Source organism: Anomalospiza imberbis, chromosome 1, assembly GCF_031753505.1.
Source record: "Anomalospiza imberbis isolate Cuckoo-Finch-1a 21T00152 chromosome 1, ASM3175350v1, whole genome shotgun sequence".
NCBI classification, from domain to species: Eukaryota; Metazoa; Chordata; class Aves; order Passeriformes; family Viduidae; genus Anomalospiza; species Anomalospiza imberbis.
This window is the reverse complement of record NC_089681.1, coordinates 93327637-93351442: the sequence shown is the minus strand read 5'-3', so window position 1 is coordinate 93351442 and position 23806 is coordinate 93327637. Positions and strand designations below refer to the sequence as shown.

At 39.2% G+C, this 23806-nt stretch overlaps 1 protein-coding gene across 1 annotated transcript in view; it reads right to left on the bottom strand.

Annotated features, from left to right (window-relative positions):
* Positions 1–376: 376 nt before the first annotated feature.
* LOC137479720 (tensin-3-like) overlaps positions 377–23806 on the bottom strand; it is a 111394-nt gene continuing 87964 nt past the window's right edge. The window contains exons 12-15 of the mRNA XM_068200222.1: positions 15414–15543; positions 14396–14461; positions 11003–11107; positions 377–470 (exon numbers count right to left, since the gene is read on the bottom strand). Coding sequence (XP_068056323.1) covers positions 448–470; positions 11003–11107; positions 14396–14461; positions 15414–15543 — 324 coding nt within the window. The 3' untranslated portion in view covers positions 377–447. The remainder of the gene's footprint in view (positions 471–11002; positions 11108–14395; positions 14462–15413; positions 15544–23806) is intronic.

Sequence of the window (23806 nt, the reverse complement as noted above, 5' to 3'; positions counted from 1 at the left end):
TTCCTGAAAAAATCACTTCCATGTCAAACCACGACAGGTGTGGAGGCAAGTGTTCCCAGAAATAGAAGTACAGGTAATGAGAGGCAGGAGGCTCAGAGAAAAAAATCCAGGGTCCTAGGGAACCCTGGTTCTCATCTCTTCTTGTCTTCAAACATAAGACTTTCAATATTTAGGTAAGGTATCACTATTCCTCTTTGACCCTTAGCATTTTGGGGGAGATTCTCTTTTTATCTGAGCTAAGTTTAAACTCAGCAGAACTGGCAAATGGTACCTAAGAAAATCACGAAGTAAATTACTCATAATTTCTCACTGGAGACACTGTCTTATCAACATGGTTATATGTTTGGGTAAAAGGAAAAAAAACTAATTTTTAACAGAACTGGACAGGTGAAGTTCTGGAGCTCAGATTAGCACTTAAGTGAACACTCTAGACTTTCAATGAAATGTTCAGTATATCTTATTATATATTCCTAAAAGAGACAAGAAATTAACTTTGAATGAGTAAATCCTTTGAAATTCTGGCCCCTGGCTGCACTTAACTGTTGGCTCCTATCTGACCTATGTAAAATACTATAGTAATTTTCCTTTTGGTAACCAAAAAAAAAAAAGACCAACAAAATCAAAGACAATCAAAATTCCAAATCCCCAAATCACAAATCCAAAGAAAATACACTCCAAACCAATCTTAGTTTATCAAGCACAAACTTGAAAACATCTGTGTGAAATTATATTTGCTCCCTAACATATAGAGGTAACAAAAAGTTCAAGCCACAGCACTGTTAAAATTAATGCTGTATTAATGAAGAAGGCAAAAGAGAATTGCCTATTGCTGCACATAAGAAATGAAACCTTGTAATCCTATGTTTGCATTCAATGTTTCTAACATACTAAAGAAACCATCTTATAATAATTTTTCTCTAACTCTTTGTCAGCTTCATTATTAAGTGGATGAACTAATTTAAATTAGATCTGTTAAAGAAAAGAACATACAAAACTTAAAGAAATAGCAGAATTAAGTTTTCTCCAAGAAAAATCAATTGAAAGCAGACACTCCATAATGTTTCAGACACTGTTTCAAGCTGGCAGCATTTTATAGTGTAAATTTGTCTATCTTCTACAGGCTTCTCTATTTTTACTGTCAAATAGAGGGGAATTGTTAGAGGACACATTTTTATCCCTACCTTCTACCAAATTTCTCTTTGTCTCAGAAAATACTGCATCCAACTGGTGACTAAAACCTGAAATTAACATTTATTCACTAGGAATTTGTTCTTCAGCTTCACTCACCAGAAATGGCATCAAAACTGCCATTTTCTTTGGTAGTCATCTGCATTCCTGTTAAGGTACCAAAACCAAGCAGTTTTGCCTTAACTTTTGAGTTTTGCAATATTGAATGGGGCCTCTGGGAAAAACAAGTGTTTTAACAACATAAGAGGGCACCTCCCTACTCAATAGCTATTTACTTTGGGTTGAAGAGGAGAAAAAAAACTCAGTAAAAGTCAAACATCCTGTCTCATCACATGACATGGGTGCATACCAGAATGTTGGTTATTTATTGCCTCCATGGAAACATTTATTGCATACATGGAGACACTTCTCAAATATTTTCCTTTATGAGAAGAAAAAAGCTGGAGCAAACCAGTTTATAAATGTTTGGCAAATTTTGACTGATTGTTGTTGATTACAGTTACAAAAGACTAGAACATTTAGAAAGCAACACTCCTGAAATATAGGAATTTGGATTCACTCAGCTCTACCCTATTTGGATTAAAAAGATCATTTTTATGCCAAAGCTGTTTCTGTTCTGTCAAGCACCACTGAGCAAGCAGAGGTACTTTGCTGGGAAACAAATAGCAAGGCTTTGTTAAGAAAGAAATTTAAGTATCTGCTTTGTAAAGACTAAATCAAAGTCTTTCATTTGTCATTTTAAGCAATTCTGACATGCACGTGTGCTTCTTTTTCCACAGACTGTAGAGTTGGAAGACAAAACAGTGCAGAGGTATTTAGCAGATGTTGAAGTAAGTGAAATATCTTAAAATGGAACACTGAACAAGAACCATGTGCATTTCTGTTGCCAATCCACTGAATTCAGTTGAACCAAAACAAATACTATTTTGGCCAACAATGAGCTTTGGGATTACCAGTCTTCTTTATTAAAAAAAAAAAAATTAAAATCCTGTATCTCAGGCAACTGAATGCCATACACACAAATGGCATTTTCTCTCTAGAATAATTTTAGCATGCTATCAGGATACTTAGAACAGACTTGAGATAAAGCAGTCACAAAGTGCCGGGGAAGAGTAGCATTCATCTGTTCTTCCAATAATTCAACTTTTCTATTAAAATGTGTTTATGTTCTTTAGCAATATATATTACTTTAATACATTTTTATTTTAATATCTTTTTAAAATCTGATTTCATTTTCAGAACACTTCAGAGCTCAGGCTTTTACCAGGATCCACTGGCAGGTTTCATATAAACTGATGGTTCCTATTCAAAAAAGACCTGTATTTTCAGCAAGAGGGAAGTGTTTAAGAACAGTATCTCTTATGCACTACGCCAAGTAATAATCCTGGAAATTATCACTGAGAACTAAAAATAAACTCGTCAACAAAAGACAAATCAAATCTTTACCATTTACCTCCATCCCTCTGTTTTGGGGAGAGGGTTGGGGGGAGATTTTTTCAATATTATTTGTCATTGCATATTTGAGAGAGATTTCAGAAGATACTACACGTGTGGCCACAGGAATCTTACAATTTTGCAGCAAATGAAAAACCTTTTGTAAATCCATACACATTTATTGTATGGTAAGTGACACTTTAAAGAAAAAATAAGAGTGCTCAGAAAGATCAAAAGACATTTCTGTTCCTTTCTATTACAAAAGTCCTTCCTGACTTCAAAACCACAAGAAAAGCAATGGCAACTATGTCAGACTTCTGCATGGCAGTGGGAAGATATGATTCTTCTGGTTCCAAATACTACACTTAATTGCATACTTTTAAATCAGTGTTACAGAAGTCTCTGTGCTAATGTACGGCTCAAGGAGGAGGAAATTTGATATAAATTGAAAATTACGAACTTAATATAATTTTTCATCTATGTCGTGGTTTGACATGGAAGTGAATTCATTCAGGAAGTTGAGTCAAACCAATCAGTGGTCAAGTTTAGATATTGGCACCTGAAGTGACCACTGAAGATAGGGATACGCCTCTGAGAACACAGGGGGTTAAAAGCAAGAACTCCCAAGAGCTCGCTCTCTTTGGTTCCGGTCAGGGTGCTGTGCAGACCTCCCCTGCCCAGCCATGGGGCTGGGTGGGGGAGGGGAAGACATATGGCCTGGTCGAGGTGAGCTGAGGGGTAGAAGGACTGGAACCGAGCCAGCTCCTGTGGACAGAAGGGTGGGGAGAAGCAGAGATGCCTTTGTCATCCCCCCCTACAGAGGGAAGAGACAGAGACTCCGGACGGCACCTGTAACTTTGCCGGCGCGGAGGAGAAGGAGCGGGGGGGAAGGCGCCCAGCCTTGGCCTTGGGAATCGGCTGTTGGGCAGAGATATCAGCTGTCCAGGGAGTCTGAGCTTTTAACCCTTTCCTGAGAAATGAAGGCTTTGTAAAATATTACTCCTCCTTGATTTGAAGTAGAAGAGAGACAGTCTGGGATGCGAGATGATGGAAGAAGAAATTCTTGAGTTGGAAGGAGATGATGGAGTGGCTTGTGGCTGGACTTTTCTTGTTAGCCATAGACTGAACCAAATTCTCCTGACAGAAGCTACACTTAGGGGGCTGCGTTGGTGAGCCAAGAGACCTGTTTCAGTGATTACCAGCAGAGGAGTGGAGAGAACAGAGGAGAGTTGAAGAAAGTGGGGAGAAGCCCTCTGTCTTCGAGGAAGAAGAAGAGGAGAAGAAGACCTCTGTTCTTAGACCCTCAGCCCCAGGGGAAAATGGGGGGGACTGTAGTCCCAAAATGAGAAACTGAACTGTTGTCTCTTTTAGTCCATGGCAAAGCATCCTTAAAGGAGCCCTATGAGCAGTCTGTTCATGCACGGTGGTGAGAGCACTGTGACATGGAAAGGAGTGTCACCATGGCAGATTTTCTCCGGGCGGTTGCCATGTGTGACATGGAAACACAAGGGTGGCAATTGTGTTTCCTGGGGAGTCTGTGGCACAGGAGAGACTCCTGTCTCCCTTGAAAGATTGAGTATTTGAATTATCTGAAGGGTGGCAACTTGATCAGGATCCCGGGTAGTGTCTCACTGTTGAGTTTGTTTGGAAATTAAGTGGGAAGTAGAGGAGTGTTTTGGAAAGTCTTCATCCAGGATTTAGTGTCTGTAGTTTTTATAGTAGTAGTAGTTTAATAAAGTTCTTTTCTTTGTTATTAAGCTTGGGCCTGCTCTGCTCTGTTCCTGATCACATCTCATGGCAATTATTTAGAAAAGTACATTTTCATGGGGGCGCTGGCATCGCGCCAGTGTCAAACCGTGACAATCTACTATGGAGGACCACTTCCCAAGGGGTCTGAAAAGAAACAGTATTTATAAGAAGAAATGCAAATAATTTATTGTTTTCCAATTGTCAAAATTCCTTAAGAATATTAAGAATAAAGGATAAGGAACTAAATTCAGATAACAAACTGAACATAGCCTGGTACATTCAACACCTACATACACAATCTTATTAACAAGGGATTCAAGATTATTTAAAAGGCAATTGCTTATGTCCATAATACTGCATCATGCCAGTAAATCAAGAGCTTTTGTGTATATTTTTCTTTTATAATGTCTTCCCATCTTTTCTTCTTTTGGTAATAAAGTCAAATAGTTGTACCATTTCAAAAGAGATACTTTTCACTTATTCACTTCTAATTTCTATTTTAACACAGCAATTTGGAAATATACATTCCATGCACATACACCTACAACCTACAAAACAATTCATGTTCATAAGGCTCTGCTGTAGCCTTCCTGACCACCTTAGTAAGGAATTTCATGGGCCCATATTTTTTGAAATTAACAAAAAGGTGTATAACTGTAAGATAAGAATCATCTTTCACACTTACATCTCATACTATTCCTACTGAAATCCCTGTGGGAAAACAGGTACAAGTAAAAACATGAAGACAGCTCCTACGTAAGGCTAGGGATTTAACTTAATGTGAAGTAGAACTGAAAAAGACACTCTATATAGACATCCCTGAACCTTGAATATTTCACCACCGTTATGCACTTTCAAACGTACCATATATTGCACCTTTATATTTTCAGAATTGCAGAAGGGATTCTCTCTCAGACTTCAGGATTACAGCTAAAGGTCTCATATTCTAAGGTTGACTTTGATCACATTCTGGATCAGCATCTTCTCTTAGTGGTCTCTCACCTTAGTGAAAACTAGGATGCAATACATGTTTTTAACACACAAGCATGATACTAAACATCTGCACAAACCCTAAAGAGAAGCTTGTCTTGGTGTTTATAAATCTTACACAGAAGATGACCTAACTGCACTATATTTACCTTAAACAGCAGACTAAGCTCAAACTTGTGTTAAGTAAAGACCCCATCCTTAAGAGAAAAATATAGCTGTCGCCTGTGTATGTGCTCCTTGTGATCTTTTGCCCAGCCTATGCAGACACATTGCTCTGCCTGCAATTCCCTTATTGAATATCATGAGGTAACAGTCTGCCTCATAAATATTTACTTGAGAAAGGAATAACTACATACATCTAATTTTGTGGTATATTTTCTAGCTTAAACGCAAGTGGTTTTTTTTGCAGATGTACAATGAAAGTCTCAATATCTATGCTATCACATCATATTTCTGTTTTAACTCAGGTGTAAGAGGCCGTCTGAAGCCCCCACATTTGCCTACCGATTGCCATGAGGAGAAACTCCTTCCCCCACTACAATTCCAGCTTGCAGAGAGCAGCAGTGCAGGTGCAGTTGCTGTACCATCACATTAGCTGCTCCAAACAAGGCCTGGCAAGAACTTGGCAAGGAGTTGGCAAGGAATTGGCAAGGACCTGGCATAGACCCAGCAAGTAACGGCCTACTGCATATTTGCCCACTCTCCTCCTGAAGCCGAATGCACTTTTGGGGTGACCATCTCTCACTGAAGACCTCTCATCTGCCTTGTTACCTCTGTGACAGACAGATGGAGGTTGAGAACCCTCCTCCCAAGGACTGAGACTGAGATCCTTACCACAGGGAGTAAGGAAACCACTAATGACATGACCTGTTCTTCTTCAGTAATTCCAACGGACTTATTCTTCATTGTGTTCACCTTGCTTTGGTGGTTTCAGTGGACTCACCTGTTCCCCCGCAGCAATTACAATAGACTCTCATTGTCCTGCCTGTTCCCCCCCTTTCCTCTGTGGACTATAACTGGACCCCTGAGTTGACCGGAACTTTGAAGACTTCCCCAACACGACAAGACGGATCCCCATCATCCAGACCACTGAGGATCTCGCCTGTGTTGGTAGCTATTCCCATCCCCCTCTTCTCTCTCTCTTTCTATCCTTTTATCTCCTTTCTGACCCCCACTATCACCTTTACTGTTTTGGCTCTTAATAAAGGTGCATTTGTTGTGATTAACTGATAGTCCCTTGTTGTTTACCTTTTTGCACTTTTGGGATCGGTGAAAAGAACCATCACGATACCCCGCACAAGTGGATCGTGACATTAAATTGGCATCACGGACAGTTATGTCTCTTGGAACCCTTCTAAAACACGGGTGCCAAGAGACATAACTGGTGTCAAGGGAACAGGATTGGGAATTCTAAATACTATTGATTCAGAAGTATTAATGAATAAATTGGCTTCTACTACTACAGATTTAACCAAATTACAACAACCACTGTAATCGTCCTTATCCGCCTTGGGACCACATCAGTGGTTGCTATCAAACATATTATCTAATTGGGAAAAGACAAATGTGAATGACAGCAAATTGATAATTTGATGAACTTAACACTACACAAAGGAATTTTTCCTTAGCCCGTAGCTGTATCCAGGCTCAATTATGGATGCAGTCAGTTGCTGCCTCAATTATAAGGGAAGGTGAAGAAGGCCCTTTCCCTACTGAAATTTGGAAAATGGTTTGGGACAGTGCCACTGATTTTGAAAGAGATTTCCAATCCTGGTGGAATTTAGTGAATTTTACCTATGACCCCATTACAAACATAGCCACAGGTTTTGTGTTGACCATATGTAATGCCTCAGTGCATTTGATATTCGTCATCATTGCACTAGGATTGAATCATGATGGAGCCACTTTCTATCCTTCTGAACATAGAGAATAGGCCTATCAAACTGATGACAAATGGCAAACTGTTAATTTAGAGTCTTGTACTATCCGAGAACAACTAAGGTTCATCTATGAAGGTAATGCAATTGTAGCTCAGGATATTTGTCTAGATACAGAACAAAATATCTGTCACTTTGATATACATCCTAATGAGACTTCTGAAACAGTCCTTGTATATACAGGCAATGGGTGTGCATGCTTTAGAACTGCTTGTGATACTGTGTTTGTAGGAAGTACAGTAGTAGATACTAAAAGTCATTCAAATTTTTGTGCTTGCAACTTTACTAAAATTGCAGGATGTGATTTTTCTTTTATAGCTCCAATTACTTCACATGAACTTTTAGAATCCAATTTCACGTTGATTCATAAGCTATTGCCTACTCCCATTGGGATGAACCTTACTCTGGTATGGCAATTGTTGCTTCACCAGGATTTGATTAAAATCTTAGGAAAAATCAAGGAGAACGGACAGAAAACTCTGGTAAGTGTTCATTATAATGTGCAAGAAATACATCGTGTTGTAGAAAGGGTGAAAAGTGATGCTGAACACAGGTGGTGGGATACCCTTTTGGGTGGTCACCTACTGCTACCGGTGTCCTGAATAAATTGTGTCATCCCATTGTTGTCCTTTTGATTCTAGTTATGATTGGCTTTGTTTTATCAGTAATCTTACTTATTGTGAATTGGAGAATGATTAAACGGTTAACAAAATTGACATCTATAATTAATGCACACAACCTGGCCGACGTCCTTTACACTAGAGACATCCCCAGGACTGTGAACACAAGGCGGTTATAAGATTAGAAGATATATTTTCACATAATTTTCTTTTCTTTCTTATGATTTGTTCTAACCCCTTGAAAAACTGTTTTGAACTATTGTTGTTTATTAATTAGAAAATTTGTTTTGAACTACTATTGTTTATTGATTAGAAAATTGTACTGAGTAATATTGATTATACTAAGTTTATTATTTTATTGTTGGTATTAATTATACTGGTTTATTATTTGATCAATTTATTGTTTAATTAATTAATATTGATTATTATTTAAACAATTTATTGTTTTAACTAATTAATATATTGATTATTGGTTTAACCAATACTGATTGTATTTTAATTATTGTTTAATTATAATTTGCTTACTAATTTGTTGTAATCGTTTTAGTTTTCCCTGTTTTCCCTTTCCCTTCCTTTTTCTCTTCTCATTTCTCTGGGATGTGCTGCCAACACTTGACGAGTCCTGAAGACTTCACGACACCATGAAACCCTGCTGATGAAGACCTCCTGAGAGCAATTGTCAGTCACGGGGTGGTGTAAGAGGCTGTCAGAAGCCCCCACTTTTGCCTACCGATTGCCACAAGGAGAAACCCCTTCCTCCCACTACAGTTCCGGCTTAGAACAGGACACAGTGCAGGTGGATCCACTGAAGCGTCACGCTAGCTGTTCTGAACAAGGCCTGGCAAGAACTTGGCAAGGAGTTGGCAAGGAATCGGCAGGGACCTGGCATGGACCCAGCACGGGACAGCCTGATGCGCGGCCTGCTACAAATCTCCGTTCATAAGCTGAATGAACTTTTGGGGTGACCGAAGTGGTCTCTCACTGAAGACCTCTCATCTGCCTCATTACCACCATGACAGACAAAGATTGAGAACCCTCCTCCCAAGGACTGAGACTGAGATCCTCACCACAGGGAGGGGGGGAAAATGGTGGTCTCACCACTAATGATATGACCTGTTTCCCTTCAGTAATTTCAATGGATTTATTCTTCATTGTGTTCACCTTGCTTTGGTGGTTTCAGTGGACTCACCTGTTCCCCCGCAGCAATTACAATAGACTCTCATTGTCCTGCCTGTTCCCCCCCTTTCCTCTGTGGACTATAACTGGACCCCTGAGTTGACCGGAACTTTGAAGACTTCCCCAACACGACAAGACGGATCCCCATCATCCAGACCACTGAGGATCTCGCCTGTGTTGGTAGCTATTCCCATCCCCCTCTTCTCTCTCTCTTTCTATCCTTTTATCTCCTTTCTGATCCCCACTATCTCATTTACTGTTTTGGCTCTTAATAAAGGTGCTTTTGTTGTGATTAACTGATAGTCCCTTGTTGTTTACCTTTTTGAACTTTTGGGATCGGTGAAAAGAACCATCACGATACCCCGCACAAACAGATCGTGACACTCAGGTAATTAAAAAGTACCCTGCACAAAAATTAGATATAAAAATCTATTAAATAGCACATATGACTTCTGAACAGCAGGCAAACATGCTAGTTGTACTTGCAAATGGTCTCTGACCAACTCTTATTGAGGACACGAGCAGCATACAGTTCTGTATCTTCCAACAGAGTGGTGCCTGCATGTTTATCTCTGCTTTCAGCTTCCTGTACTGTTGTAGTTACCTACAATGCAATGCATGAGGATGGGAAGGTCAAATCCACCTAGTCAATCAATCTCAGCAATTAAAAAATATTTGACATCAATGCATTGCTTGTTGAGGGGTAGGTATATGCAAAGGAAGGGGGAAAGGATGGCAGAGAGAGGAAGGGAAAGGAATCATAAATTATATTGAAACATATATTGAAACATCATGGGTAGGAATTGACATCACCTCCAGTCAAGATTCAGTCTCTCTGACATTAGTCCTAAAATACACTGCACAGTCTCATCCAACTGATGACTCCATATGGAGTGGTCTACCTGCCACATGCAATGACTGTTCTCTTTTCACCCTCTCTATTCCCCCAGTTTTCTGCACATGAGAGTCTACTGTGCATTAGAAAATACTCTTATTACAAGAGTGAGGCAGTGGAAGAAGGTCAAGCTCCCAGTAAGCTTCTGCCCTCATTGATGTGGTCATTAGATGATCAATGCTAAATCCAGGCTATAAAAATCAATTGAAACTGAACCTAGAGAGCAGCTACCTAAGTATCCTAGCTTCACGTGTCTTTCATTTGATAACAGGCAAGTTGTAAAAACAAGAACTTTGGCATCTATTCAATACCTTATCTCATGTTTTTACTTGTAAGAAGTCAGGCTTGCATGTGCACTGACATGTGCAGCCACAGGTGTAACATTCTGAGTCCTTACATGAAAGCTACATCCATTAAAAGCACAGCATTCACTCAAGCCAACCATCAGGAGAGCATTCACACTGGAGTCAGAATCTGAAGGCAGCTACTGGAGGTTTTCATCTTTTGTACATGCCATCTGATTACAGAAAAAAAAATCTAAAAAACCTGAAAACAAGTATATTTACAAAGGAAGATAGGAAAATAGGCATATCCTTTACTGTTTGTTTATTAACAGCCTAGTGCATGTTCTGAAATACTCCAGATAACATAGTAACCAAAAGCTACAAACTCACCATATAATTTTGTTCTTAAAATTCTATATTAGAATCCCAACTAGAAGCTTTTGAACAAAGAGAAGAAGTCTCTAGGCAAATTTACAAGTAATAAAGTAACTTCTATCAATCAGTTGTGTCTCAGTTCATTCTGTGTATTGACAGGGACCTCACTTAACTACTTCAGCTTTCTTTCCTAAATTAGAACCACTAATGCCAAATAGGGAAGGGTAGACAGCTACTTCACACATCAGTAAAGTAGCATTCGCTTCAAGTAAATGAGGTCTCCTTTCTTCTTTTGAATACTCTGGAACTGTTGCAAAAGATTTTGCCCTGGTCTAATGTGACAAAATTACTCACCTTCTCCATCGGGGTTCATATTTTCATAGGAATCCCAGCGTATTAGTGGGTCTGATGTATTGTAATCAACTTTTACTCTATGATCATTCTGAAGGTGTTCACATCCTGAAATGAGACATGTTTGAAAACAAAAATTATCAGTCATATATGTAATTATATACACACACAGATGTATGAATGTAGCCATCTGACAGATGTTTGCTCCCTGAATGGCAATACCCTATTCTGAAATGCAAGAAGCACAAAAAGGGGAAGAAAGGTTAAATAAAACAGTTAAAAAAAAGAAAAAAAAGCTTAATTTATCATTCAGAGAATTTTATCTTGAGCTTTTTGATTATGATGTAGCCTGAATACTTGGATCAGTCCCTAAACACAACTAACAAAGATGATCCACCCAGCCCTAGAGGGTCAGACATGAAAAAGAGCTTCTGAGAATGAATGGTTCTAAAGGAATGATAAAATTAGGCTTTGTTACAAATTTCATTCTGATTCATATAGATTATCATTCTGATACCAGAGCAATTATGAACTAAGGATGAACAGGAAGAGCTGAAAACTGTGATTTCATGTCCCTTCCAGTTCCCCCAAGATGGCAGCACTGCAGAATCTGAGACTAGACACTAGACAGCTTGCTTTCAATGTGTTTTGCTGCATTTAAGTATGTTCTGTTGAACATACCTGGAATTTTCAGCAGTAACCCATGTTTTTGTGCCCTTAACAAGCCACGAAATAATGTTGAGGTTTTAAATAGATACAGTGAGGAATTCAGACATAGTCCAGTGATTCAAAAGCAAAGCACAGGCATCAAGAATTCATGACCTTGAACTTGGCGTTGATACTGTTACAAATCAAACAGACTATCTTTTCTCTTCTGTCTAGTTTAGGGAACAAAGAAATCCTCAGTTGTCAAACCTTTGGCTGCGTCTACAAAGCAAATCCTACTGTAAATTTTTCTAAAGCAACAGTATTATGCACATACTGTGACATTTAAAAAATAGTTACAATTAGGACAAGAATGTCCTGTACCTTTATGTGCAGCCTGGAAAAAAACATCTACAGAGTTTCTGTGATGACATTTGTCACAAAGCAGATTTATAAACTTTATTATTAAATATTCAGGGATCTTATATTCTTGGCAACTGCATTCTTTCTTAAAAATATCACAGTCAGTTATGTTCTAGAACATTGTGTCCAGCTTCAAGCTACAGAATACAAGAATTACATTAATAAATTGAAGCAAATTCAGGGGAGCATGACCAGGGTGCTCAGGACTGAAAGACTTTCCCTGTGAGGAAAGGTTGAGGGGTCAGGGCTTCTTCAACCTGGAGATGAGATGTTCTTGACAAGGAGCTGATAGCAGCCTCCTGAAGGCCATAGAGGAGACACAGTTTGGAAAAAGGCAGAAGGAAAAGAAACAGGCAAAATTTGAATCTAGATAAATTTAGACATAAGAAAAAAGTAATTCCATATGAGGACAGTCAGATGTTTAAATAGTCCACCCACTGAGGCTGTGATGTCTCAGTCCTGGATGTTTTTCATTATTTGACTGGACAAAGCTCTCAAAGACCTCAAAGACTAGGGAAACTGGTCTGATCTCACAAACGAGCCTTGTTTCAGCAGGAGGATGGACTAGAGATACTAGATTCTATAATTCTATAGTATTTTCAGATATGAAAACTCATTTTATAGAAATTTTAAGTAAGTATTTCAAGGTGTCACTGAAAACCAGGAAATAAACTCTCCAACCAAATCATAGGTTAGAAAGCCAACATTACTAGCAGCACTGGCTGCATGGGGATTTCTCCTCAAAGCAGGTACTCCCAGTAACCTAACAGACTGGGTTATATTCCTGAAACAAATACATACTAATCACATTTCCTGAATACATGCATATATGCTAATTATTTCTGCAGACTTATTTGGATATGGTTCCAGATTTTCTGATTAATCTTTTCTCTTTGAGAGTATTTCAAACACGTGGTGATGTCATAATGTACTTCTCTTTTCATTCTTTGTTCTGATAGATGATCCTTGATCTCAAAACTAAGATCTGTACTAGTACATATTAATCGCTAATATAAGTAAATAAGGAAGCATTAGCTGGCACAAAACTTGTTAGCCACAGATGCAGAGAATTAACACAAGGTCACATTTATCTCTGGTATTTGTATTAAGCACTGTATGATGCAAAACTAAGCATTAACCATTATATCAGGATCATATACTATTGTGCTAAAGTTAAAGAATTTTTCAACATCTTCCCAGACCGCTGCATAGACGACTTCTTAAAAAAAATAACTTGTTGAGTAACAAAGTTGAGCTGCTCCTCCTTGCCAGTTAATTCCTCAGACAGCAACTGAATACAAATATCCAATTACTTAGAAACTTACTTTTCAACAGCTTGAAGCCTACTAAAAAATCCATACCTCTCATTTGTCATCTAAGGAAAGGAAACTTGAAAAAAATTTTGGTCCTTTTTTAGATATGTTAACTGGCCTGTCTTCAAGCATTTACTATCCAGAAACATTTAGAACAAGCTAGACAAATTCATTTATAAAACTGGTTTTCTTTTATGGCTTTCAAACAGGCTAAGTGAGATTTTTGTGCTCAGTTGGACAGAATCCAACTTCTTAGTGGTTATGGCCATAATTTTCTAGATTATCAAACTCATGTGGAAAAAAAAAAAGAGGAAAACATGCAATTCATAAGACAGCAAGGACACTGGGAATATGTATAAGACAGTTAAGGGTATTTGGTTTTCAGTCAGTCTTAGGCAGAATCCATACGTTTTGAGACACCATAAAATTATTAAGAACACATTCATTAACAGAATTAAGCTGCAATGATCTGCATAATCTTAAATTCGTACTGCAAGTAAGAATTATCACATATTAAAAAAGAATTTTGAAGGCATGAAGAATATCCTACAAGCCAACTTCAAAGCAGAAGCATTTCCAAGAAAACTACAGCGGTATCTCTTTATGCTAAACTGCAGACAGTCTAAACTTCAATACTACAAACATAATCAATTATGACAACATCCAAAAGAGGTTATGGGATAGGCCACTGCTGTCACTTATGCCAAGCCAAACTACCTACTATCTACTACCTATGTTCTACACAGATACACAAATGTTTTCTACTAGTTGTATCAAGTGTTCTGGTATAACTTTAAAACAAAATCTGGTGACTTCTATGCTGATATAAATGCAGAGTCTTTATTAACTTTTCCAAATTTAAACCAGTAACTAATATATTTCAATGAAAAAGTAAAATTTCAGACTTTTTACAAGAGAAGTGGAAGAAAAGAGGGAAAAAGATTTTTTTAAAAAAATGTTTATTTCAATATGATTTATATTCAAATTAAGCATATTTTTGTTTCTCTATGCTCACCTTGAATTTTCTCTGCAGTTCCTGAAAACACTAATTCCACCTTACTGTAGTCAGGGAAACGGTCATCTGAGAACAAAGGACAGGAATTCAGCAAGATTTTTCCCAGGAGAGCAGTTTCAGAGCACTCAGAAATCAGGATTCTCTACGGCTATCTATATATGTACCCTCATCACTCTTCCCTTCCCACTTGCAGCTTACTGATCTGCTTTTAAAAGCCACATTCTTTGTGCCACACATTCTCCAGAAAAGTCCACATAAATGCCAGCTGGAGTTTTGCTTGCTTTCTAGAACAGTCAAAAGCAGAAGAGATGGACAGTTCCTAACCCCCCTCTCCAGACAGTAGACAGACGCGGCCTATAAAGAAAACACACCCAGAAAAATTAAAATTGTTCCTCATATTGCCTAAAGGACAATACTTGACCACAAAACTTTTGGTATCCTTATGTTGCATGCAGCAGGAAAATACGCTTGATTTTAGTTTGCTAGTAACATAGGCTGAGGAAGTTCCAATCCTGCACATAAACACAATAAAACTGACAATATGATTTGGAAAATATGAGGACTAGCGTGACACATTTTCAAGTGTGTCTGAAAACTTTGTCCATTCTTTGATATTCTAAAGCATATTAAAAGACTCAGACTATGTCATAAACACATTATCAGACTTTTATGACTATTTCACTAGCCAGAAAAGGGAATTATTTAGCTCATCTTATTTCCTTCAATGATGACAAAGAGAGTCACCATTTAAATCAGGGAGAAGGTGATAAGGACTGTGTAGGAGTATCTGAATTATTCTGACAAGTTAACTCGCTTGAAGAGCTTTGAGAGTCATTAGGGTTTTACTGGTATTACACACTACAATTTAACTAACTCAAAGCAGTCTCCTTTCCCCCAAAAGTAAGTAAGGGAAAAAAAAAAGAATCCTTTTGAAAACAGGTGCTGAAGAAGATCATCACATACATATGCTTGCACGCCCGCACATATACACATCCAACCAACCATAGAAGACATATACCTTTGTTGGCATTATCCAAATCTTCTTTGCCAAACACCAAGCCATGTCCTTGAATAGCTCCAGTGTGAAACTGAAGGCGAAAAATCACATCACGAGTAGCTGACCTGTATTTTTTGTGATAACACTTCATCTAGAAAGACAGAGCAATGTTTTATGTCAGAAAGTATTTTCTTACAATTCTGAATAAATGTGTATATATTAGTTGCTAATTAAAGCAGCCAGAACACAATTTATTGTAGGCACAACTGATGTTGGAACAAGCAGGGTATGTGTTATTCAATCCTTTAAGATTACACAGGCCCAAGGCAGGATACTTCTATATCTGTAAAAAATAAGAATCACTATTTTCACCATTATCAGCCACCTATCAGTATGTTATGAGCCAGAATCATAATATCTGGCAGTACAATATTGTAATGCTGACCTGTATACAGACTTCTTCCCTACCAAATTAATGAATTTCAGCACACTCTTTTCAAAATAACTGAAGAATATGAGGACTTTTTCAAAGCAAGCCCACAGGCTGATTATATCTCTTTTAGGACTCGTAAAAAAAATCTGCTCTAATGATAGGATCTTATTTTAAGTTGATAAGGAAGTTGATATTAGTTTTCACACGTTGGCTAGAACACAGAACTTTACAAAAACGTCTAGTATGAATTTCAGTAGCTAAAAGTGAATTCTATACCCATTCTCTAACACCAGCTTCCCTTAGACAAAACCTATGGATATTTTACCTACTAATTCTCTGAGTCTACTGTCATACAAAGGCACTCAGCATTCTTACAGGAATATGTAAAAATTTTAGCAACCTTAGTCACAGGACTGAAAATTTTGCTATACTATCCTGATTATATCAGGATTTTATGATAAAGCAGATATTACTGAAATGCATTAAAAAGAAAACAAATATCACTTTTATTAAAGTCAGAATAAGGAAAGTATCAGATAGAAAATGCCAAACAATTGAAGAGCATGAAGTTATTCAAATGAAATAATGCAAAAAAGATGTAAGTGTTTACGAAGGATGCTTCTGAAAGTTGGGGTTAAAACACAGTTATGAAATTCTTCTCACTACAAAATTTGAAAAATTCTATCTAGCCTTCATTATAATAACCTCATGATATCCTGCATTCCAGAAGTCAATCAGCACTCAATATATACCTGGCACACAGGACAACTTCTGAAATATTGAAATATTCAGCCCATATACCAGAAATGTTTTCTTGTCAAGTATTCTGTATGCAAATCACATATTCCTAAACCATTAAAAGGGCTGGGAGATTCTCTATGCATGTAATCTCTATTTCATCTGAAAGCAAGGAGGTTGTTTCTTTGTTTTAAGAGAATCCTCTACAGCATATTGGCAATACCAATAAAAGAGTAAAATAGTATTTGCTTCTTTTTTGGACAGTTCTTTGCATGCAATAATTGTATACACACCCCTGTTAAAGGGATCTACTTCCTTTTAGTCCAACACAACTACCAGCATGATTTTACTAATTTAATTACCAAAAGGTAAGGTATGAATAACAGTTTGACTGCTTGAGTCAATAAACAAATGCTCAATCTCCAGCAAGCCAAGCAACTCAGTAAAGACAAAACACCATCATAAAGGGTGAAAAAGGCAAGTTTGCCCAGAAATTAAAAATTGACAGAAACAGAATTAAGAGAGCCCTGATGAGAGATATTAGAACTAACCTGCTGGAAATTTTTTTTTTTAATCTAGAGATGGGGCAATTGAGAGGCATTTTAAAGACTTTTATTTTATTTTCAGTCTCCTGAGAAGGTTGAGACAATACAGGTGTTATAATTCACACCATCACAATCAGAAGCCTACTATTTCTTAATTACAATACACTATAAGTGTTTCTTGGCCTATCAGCTTTTTGCCACACTATGATGTGTAGATGCTTTAAAGCTAATCATCTAAAACTACCCCTCATGGGTCTCTACAAATCTATTTCCCATATTAACCTGCTCCAAAATGTAGAATTGGTATGAAAGTAACTGTGATAATTCCATGTAATTGTATTATGTGAGCAAAAATATTTGGAAAGAGCATCTTTAAGTTTCTATACATTCATCCATTTTGGCTTTGCACAGTTGTTGGATTTACTCAAAATGTACTGTCTTTTACATAATTGCATTTGTAAAAATGCTGAATGAGAGGAGTTCTTCCTTCTTTCTACTTTCTAATTCAAAGTACCAGCCTTGGATTTAACCTAGATTAGCTTAAAATTAAATAATTTAAAGTTTTAATTCACTTAAGCTAAAATTAACTTAATTTTTGCTCTAAAGAACATACCTACAGAGAACTGCAATTTTTAATGAAAATCAATTCTCTTACAATCAGTAATATTTTACCTCTATATCCATAGACTAAAAATATCTTTTAGTGCTCAGTATACATAATAAACTTTCAATGAAGTCTAAGCGTAACTTTGAATTCTGACTTCACTACCTTTTGATGCCATAATCAAGAATTAATGCAAGCCACTGTAATGTGCTGGAAAATTCCTATATGCATTTGCAGATATCAGTGCAGCTTTTAAACAGCTGCATCTGTTCTGTATCACCACATGCTATTCACATGATGTTAAAAAATTCCCTAAATCTAAGGCAAGAAAGGATATGTACCTTTTAAAAAACAAACAAGCATGTATTTCAAGTAGTTAAACCTTTTGGAAATGGAGGTGAAGCATCTTAAAGATCATTATTTTTGTCTGATACCACTGAAAATTTTGTTTAGACATAATAAAAAAATTCAAAACTGAAGCCTTTGTTTAGGAAATACTGAAGTGCTGAAAAAGACACTGGTTTGCTCAAAAAAAAATTGCTCAGAATAATATGCTCAAATAATAGCATGAGATTAAGGAAGATTATCTCTTTTAAAATGATGCATTACTGAAAAGCTACGTGCTCTTTTTTCATTCTAAAATCTCATTTGAGAGATAACGAGTTTGTCTCAGACTGATTTCTATTGTGATGTATTCCATTTCCTTAGACACCAACAGTCCTTCAAAAAGTAATAAAATGTCCTTAATTTGAAACTGTCTCAAACTTTCAGAGTATGCCAATTTATAATAGTATGTTTTTAAATTGTTTCTTCTTTTTTCAGTGAAAGAACAAAAAAACATATACAGAACTGAAGGGGGAGGGAAAATAAAAAAATAATCCGATACCAAGAACACTGTTGTGGTTTAGGAATGCTATTCCCCAATTCAGTGCTCCCACTGAAACACTTCAAACCACACACCACTCGACCACACCCTCTCCCCTTCTCCCCAGCAGCACGCTGAAAAGAATTGGAGGAACAAAAGGTAATGATGAGACTGAGATAATATCAATTTACAGTGAAATAAGACAATGAACAGTAACAGCAACAATACAGAGTGTACAAGATAATAACAGAGTGTACAAGGGGAAAAAAAAAAATGAGTCATATACAATTGCTCAAACCTCCCCACCACAGAATCCCCAACAGTGCCCAACTGCTCCTTCCACCATGCAATACGAACCAGAAGGAATCCCTTCCCCATCCCCAATAAATGAAACGAGGTGGTATAAAATAACCTCTGCGTCCTAGTGATGCCCCTTCTGGCTACTGCAAAATTATACCTGTCCTGACCAGGACCAGGATATTATCCACTCCTTATTCTATGCCATCTACATCATGCCCAAAACCCACACCTTCATCTATACACACACACACACACACACACACACACACACACACATACATATATATATGTACACACACACACATACAAGAACAGGTATAATTTCCATAGCCACTGGCCTAATCCCTCCAAGTTGTCTGCTGAGTTCATTCAGTTTATGACTGTCACTTCCATCTGTCCTAGGCGTCTTCTAAGGCAAAAGGGCTGTTGTGCGGTTGGGTGGTTGCAAGCTGCATCAGAAGCTCATGACTGGTGTATCTGGAGCAGCCCATTCTCACTGTTCATGGCAGTTATGACATACACTGGCGGTGTCATTCAGCAACCAACATTATACAATTTAGTATTACTGTTCTTACCCAAAAATCAAGCCCCTTTCAAGTACACCACATTTCCCCTGTACCTCTGCATTACACACCAAGTGCATTCAGGTCCCTGAGTAAAAACAATCCCATTTGCCTTTGCTTGAAGCAGAACTAATTCAAACTGTCTTGCCTAACATACTCCTCATGCACTACAGGGTCTTTATTCCCTTCGACAGTACGTAGAGGTTTTGACTGGGCAGGGCCAGCTCAATTGGTAGAGTTCTAGTGTTAACTAACCATGTGGCCTCTGCTACATCCCAATGTTTGAAGGTCCCACCATCCATTATTTTCAATATGGTTTTAACTGTCCATTGTAACATTCAGTTTTCCCAAAGGCTGGTGCATGATAAGGAGTATGATACACCCACTCCATACCATGCTGTCTGGTCCAGGTGTCTATGAGGCAATTTTTGAAATCAGTCCCCTTGTCCAACTCACTTCTTTCTGGGGTGGCATGTCTCCACAGGACTTGCTTTTCAAAGCCCAGGATGGTGCTCCTGGCAGTGGCATGAGGCACTGTCGTGGTTTGACATGGAAGTGATTTTTTTTTTTTTTCAGGAAGTTGGGTCAAACCAATCAGTGGTCAAGTTTGGATATTGGCACCTGAAGTGACCACTGAAGATAGGGATACGCCTCTGAGAACACAGGGGGTTAAAAGCAAGAACTCCCAAGAGCTCGCTCTCTCGTTGGTTCCGGTCAAGGTGCTGTGTAGACCTCCCCTGCCCAGCCATGGGGCTGGGTGGGGGAGGGGGAGCCATGAGGCCTGGTCGAGGTGAGCCGAGGGGTAGAAGGACTGGAACCGAGCCAGCTCCTGTGGACGGAAGGGTGGAGAGAAGCGGAGATGTCTTTGTCATTCCCCCCCCTCCCCCCCGCAGAGGGAAGAGATAGAGAGTCCGGACAGCACCTGTAACTTTGCCGGCGCGGAGGAGAAGGAGGGGGGGGGGGGAGGCGCAGAACCTTGGCCTTGGGAATCGGCTGCTGGGCAGAGATATCAGCCCATCCAGGGAGTCTGAGCTTTTAACCCTTTCCTGAGAAACGAAGGCTTTGTAAAATATTACTCCTCCTTGATTTGAAGTAGAAGAGAGACAGTCTGGGATGCGAGATGATGGAAGAAGAAATTCTCAAGTTGGAAGGAGATAATGGAGTGGCTTGTGGCTGGACTTTTCTTGTTAGCCATAGACTGAACCAAATTCTCCTAACAGAAGCTGCACTTAGGGTGGTGCGTTGGTGTGCCAGGAGACCTGTTTCAGTGATTACCAGCAGAGGAGTAGAGAGAAGGTGTGGAAAAGCCCTCTATCTTCAAGAAAGAAGAAGAGGAGAAGAAGACCTCTGTTCTTGGACCCTCAGCCCCAGGGGAAAATGGGGGGGACTGTAGTCCCAAAATGAGAAACTGAACTGTTGTCTCTTTTGGTTCATGGCAAAGCATCCTTAAAGGAGCCCTATGAGCAGTCTGTTCATGCACGGTGGTGAGAGCACTGTGACATGGAAAGGAGTGTCACCATGGCAGATTTTCTCCGGGCGGTTGCCATGTGTGACATGGAAACACAAGGGTGGCAATTGTGTTTCCTGGGGAGTCTGTGGCACAGGAGAGACTCCTGTCTCCCTTGAAAGATTGAGTATTTGAATATCTGAAGGGTAGCAACTTGATCAGAATCCTGGGTGGTGTCTCACTGTTGAGTTTGTTTAGAAATTAGGTGGGAGGAGGAGGGGTGTTTTAGAAAGTCTTCATCCAGGATTTAGTGTTCGTAGTTTTTACAGTAGTAGTAGTTTAATAAAATTCTTTTCTTTGTTACTAAGATGGGCCTGCTCTGCTCTGTTCCTGATCACGTCTCACAGCAATTATTTAAAAAAGTATATTTTCATGGGGGTGCTGGCATCGCGCCAGTGTCAAACCATGACAGGCACATAGCACATCTCCAGTGGTTGCTTCCACCATTGTAAGAAGGTAACACTTCCCTTGGTGGGTTTGCCCGAGTGCGATGTAATCAACCTGCCAGACCTCCTCATATTTGTATTTTGACCATTGTCCTCCATACCACAGGGGCTTTACCTGCTTGTCCTGCTTGATTGCAGCACATTTCTCAGTTATGGATAACCTGAGAGATAGAGCCCATGGTTAAATCCACCCCTCAATCACGAGCCCATCCATATGTTGCATCTCTTCCCTCATAATCTGAGGTGTCATGGGCCCACCAAGCCAGAAATAATTCACCCTTATGTTGCCAGTCTAGATCCACCTGAGACCCTTTATTTTTGGCAGCTTGATCCACCTGTTGTTGCAACGTTCTTCAGTAGCTTGACTCTTCAGCCTGTGTGCATCTACATGAGGTACTTTTGCAACCAACTTCTCTATCCAGGTAGCAATGTCTTCATGTAATTCAACAGCCCAGATAGGTTTACCTCTGTGCTACCAATTAATCTTTTTCCACCGGTACAGACACCCCCACAGAGCACTTGCCACCATGCTAGTCAATGTACAGGTAAGAGTACTGGCCATTTCTCTCATTCAGCAATACCTAAAGCCAACTGGATGCCCTTCAGCTCTGTGATCCACTTTGTCCCTCAATAGCTTCTGCAACTTGTCACATAGGACTCCATACAGCAACTTTCTGTTTTCAATGTATCCCTACAATACAGCAGGAACTGTTGGTAAAGAGAGCATATTGTTTTTCATTTTCTGCTGCTGATTATATAGTGAGGCGTCCTCAGCACGTCTCCTTCTCCTCCTGCTTCTCTGATGTTAGTACAAAATTTTTGCCTTCAGGCCAGTTTGTGTTGACTTCCAAGATCCTTTAGCAGTTGGGGTTTCCTATTCAAGATAGCCGTGTGATCAGCATGACTCACTCCATGAAGTGTCAGTGGCATGTGTGAAATATCCTTTGAACATCCAACCCAACACTGGCAGTTGAGGTATCAGGAGGAGCTGTGCTTTGATGTCAATCACTTCTGAAGGAGCTCAAACCTTCATAAGCTGCCAGGATAATATATATATTATACTATACCTTCATAAGCTGTCAGGATCTCTTTTTCCTAAGGGGTATAGCAGGCCTTGGATTCCTGACTCTGGATCCCTAGGGCTTGTCCTCAGGTCTCCCTGGGTACCTTTTGCCAGACACTCCGGGAAAGACCATTCTCCCCAGCTGCAGTACAGAGCACACTTTTCACATCTTATCCTGTCCTGACTGGCCCAAGAGCTATTGCATGTGCAATCTTTTGTTTGATTTGTTCAAAAGCTTGTTGTTGTTCAGGACCACATTTAAAATCATTCTTCTTCTAGGTCACTTGATAGAGAGGTCTTACAATCTAACTGAAATCTGAAAAATACATCCTCCAAAAACCTGTAACACTAGGAAAGCCTGTGTTTCTTTCTTGCTGGTGGGGATATAGCTGCTATTTTTTTTTTGCCTACATCCATTGGAACCTGACAACACTCATCTTGCCATTTTACTCCTAAAATCTGAATTTCCTGGGCAGGTCCATTGACCTTACTCTGCTCTATGGCACATGTGGCCTTCAGGAGGACCTGGATTATCTTCTTGCCTTTGTCAAAAACTTCCTCTGCTGTGTAATCCCACAGAATGATGTCATCAATGTGTTGCAAGTACTCTGGAGCCTTGACCTTTTTCAGTTCAGTCTGGATCAGTACACCCAAAGAGTGGAGCTATTTCAAGCCTCGGAGCAGTCCATTTCAGGTGTACTGGACACTCCTCCAGGTAACATCAAACTGTCGCCTGCACTTTTCTGCTAAAGAAATGGAGAAAAATGCATTAGCAATATGAAAAGTGACACCACTTTGCTGCCTTGAACTCCAGTTCATAGTGAAGTTCCAGCATGCCCAGCACAGCAGCACTCAGAAGTGGTCTCCACTCTCCAGTGGACTTATGCACTGGCCATACAGGACTAATAAAGGATGAGTGAGTCTTGCTGACCACTCCCTGGCTCTCTGGAGGATGAATCATTTCATGCATGGAGAATCATGGTGTCACAATTTGTTGCGCTACTGTCAAGGGTACATTGTTGTGGTAGTGATTGGTACCTATTGTTTTTCAACTCTCAGAAGTCCCACAGCAGACGGGTCCTCTGAGAGACCAGCCAAGGTATTCAGCTGTCCAATTTCCTCTGTTTCCATAGCATCTATGCCAAAAGCCCAGTGAAGCCCTTTTGGATCCTTAAAACACCCTGTACTAAGGTAATCTATGCCAGTGATGCACAGGGTCTCTGAACCAGTCACAGCTGGGTGTTTTTGCCATTCATTCCCAGTCAGGCTCACTACAACTTCCATTACAGTCAGCTGTTACCCTGGAAACAGCAAAACATTCTGCCCCTACATACCTTGACGACATCAGAG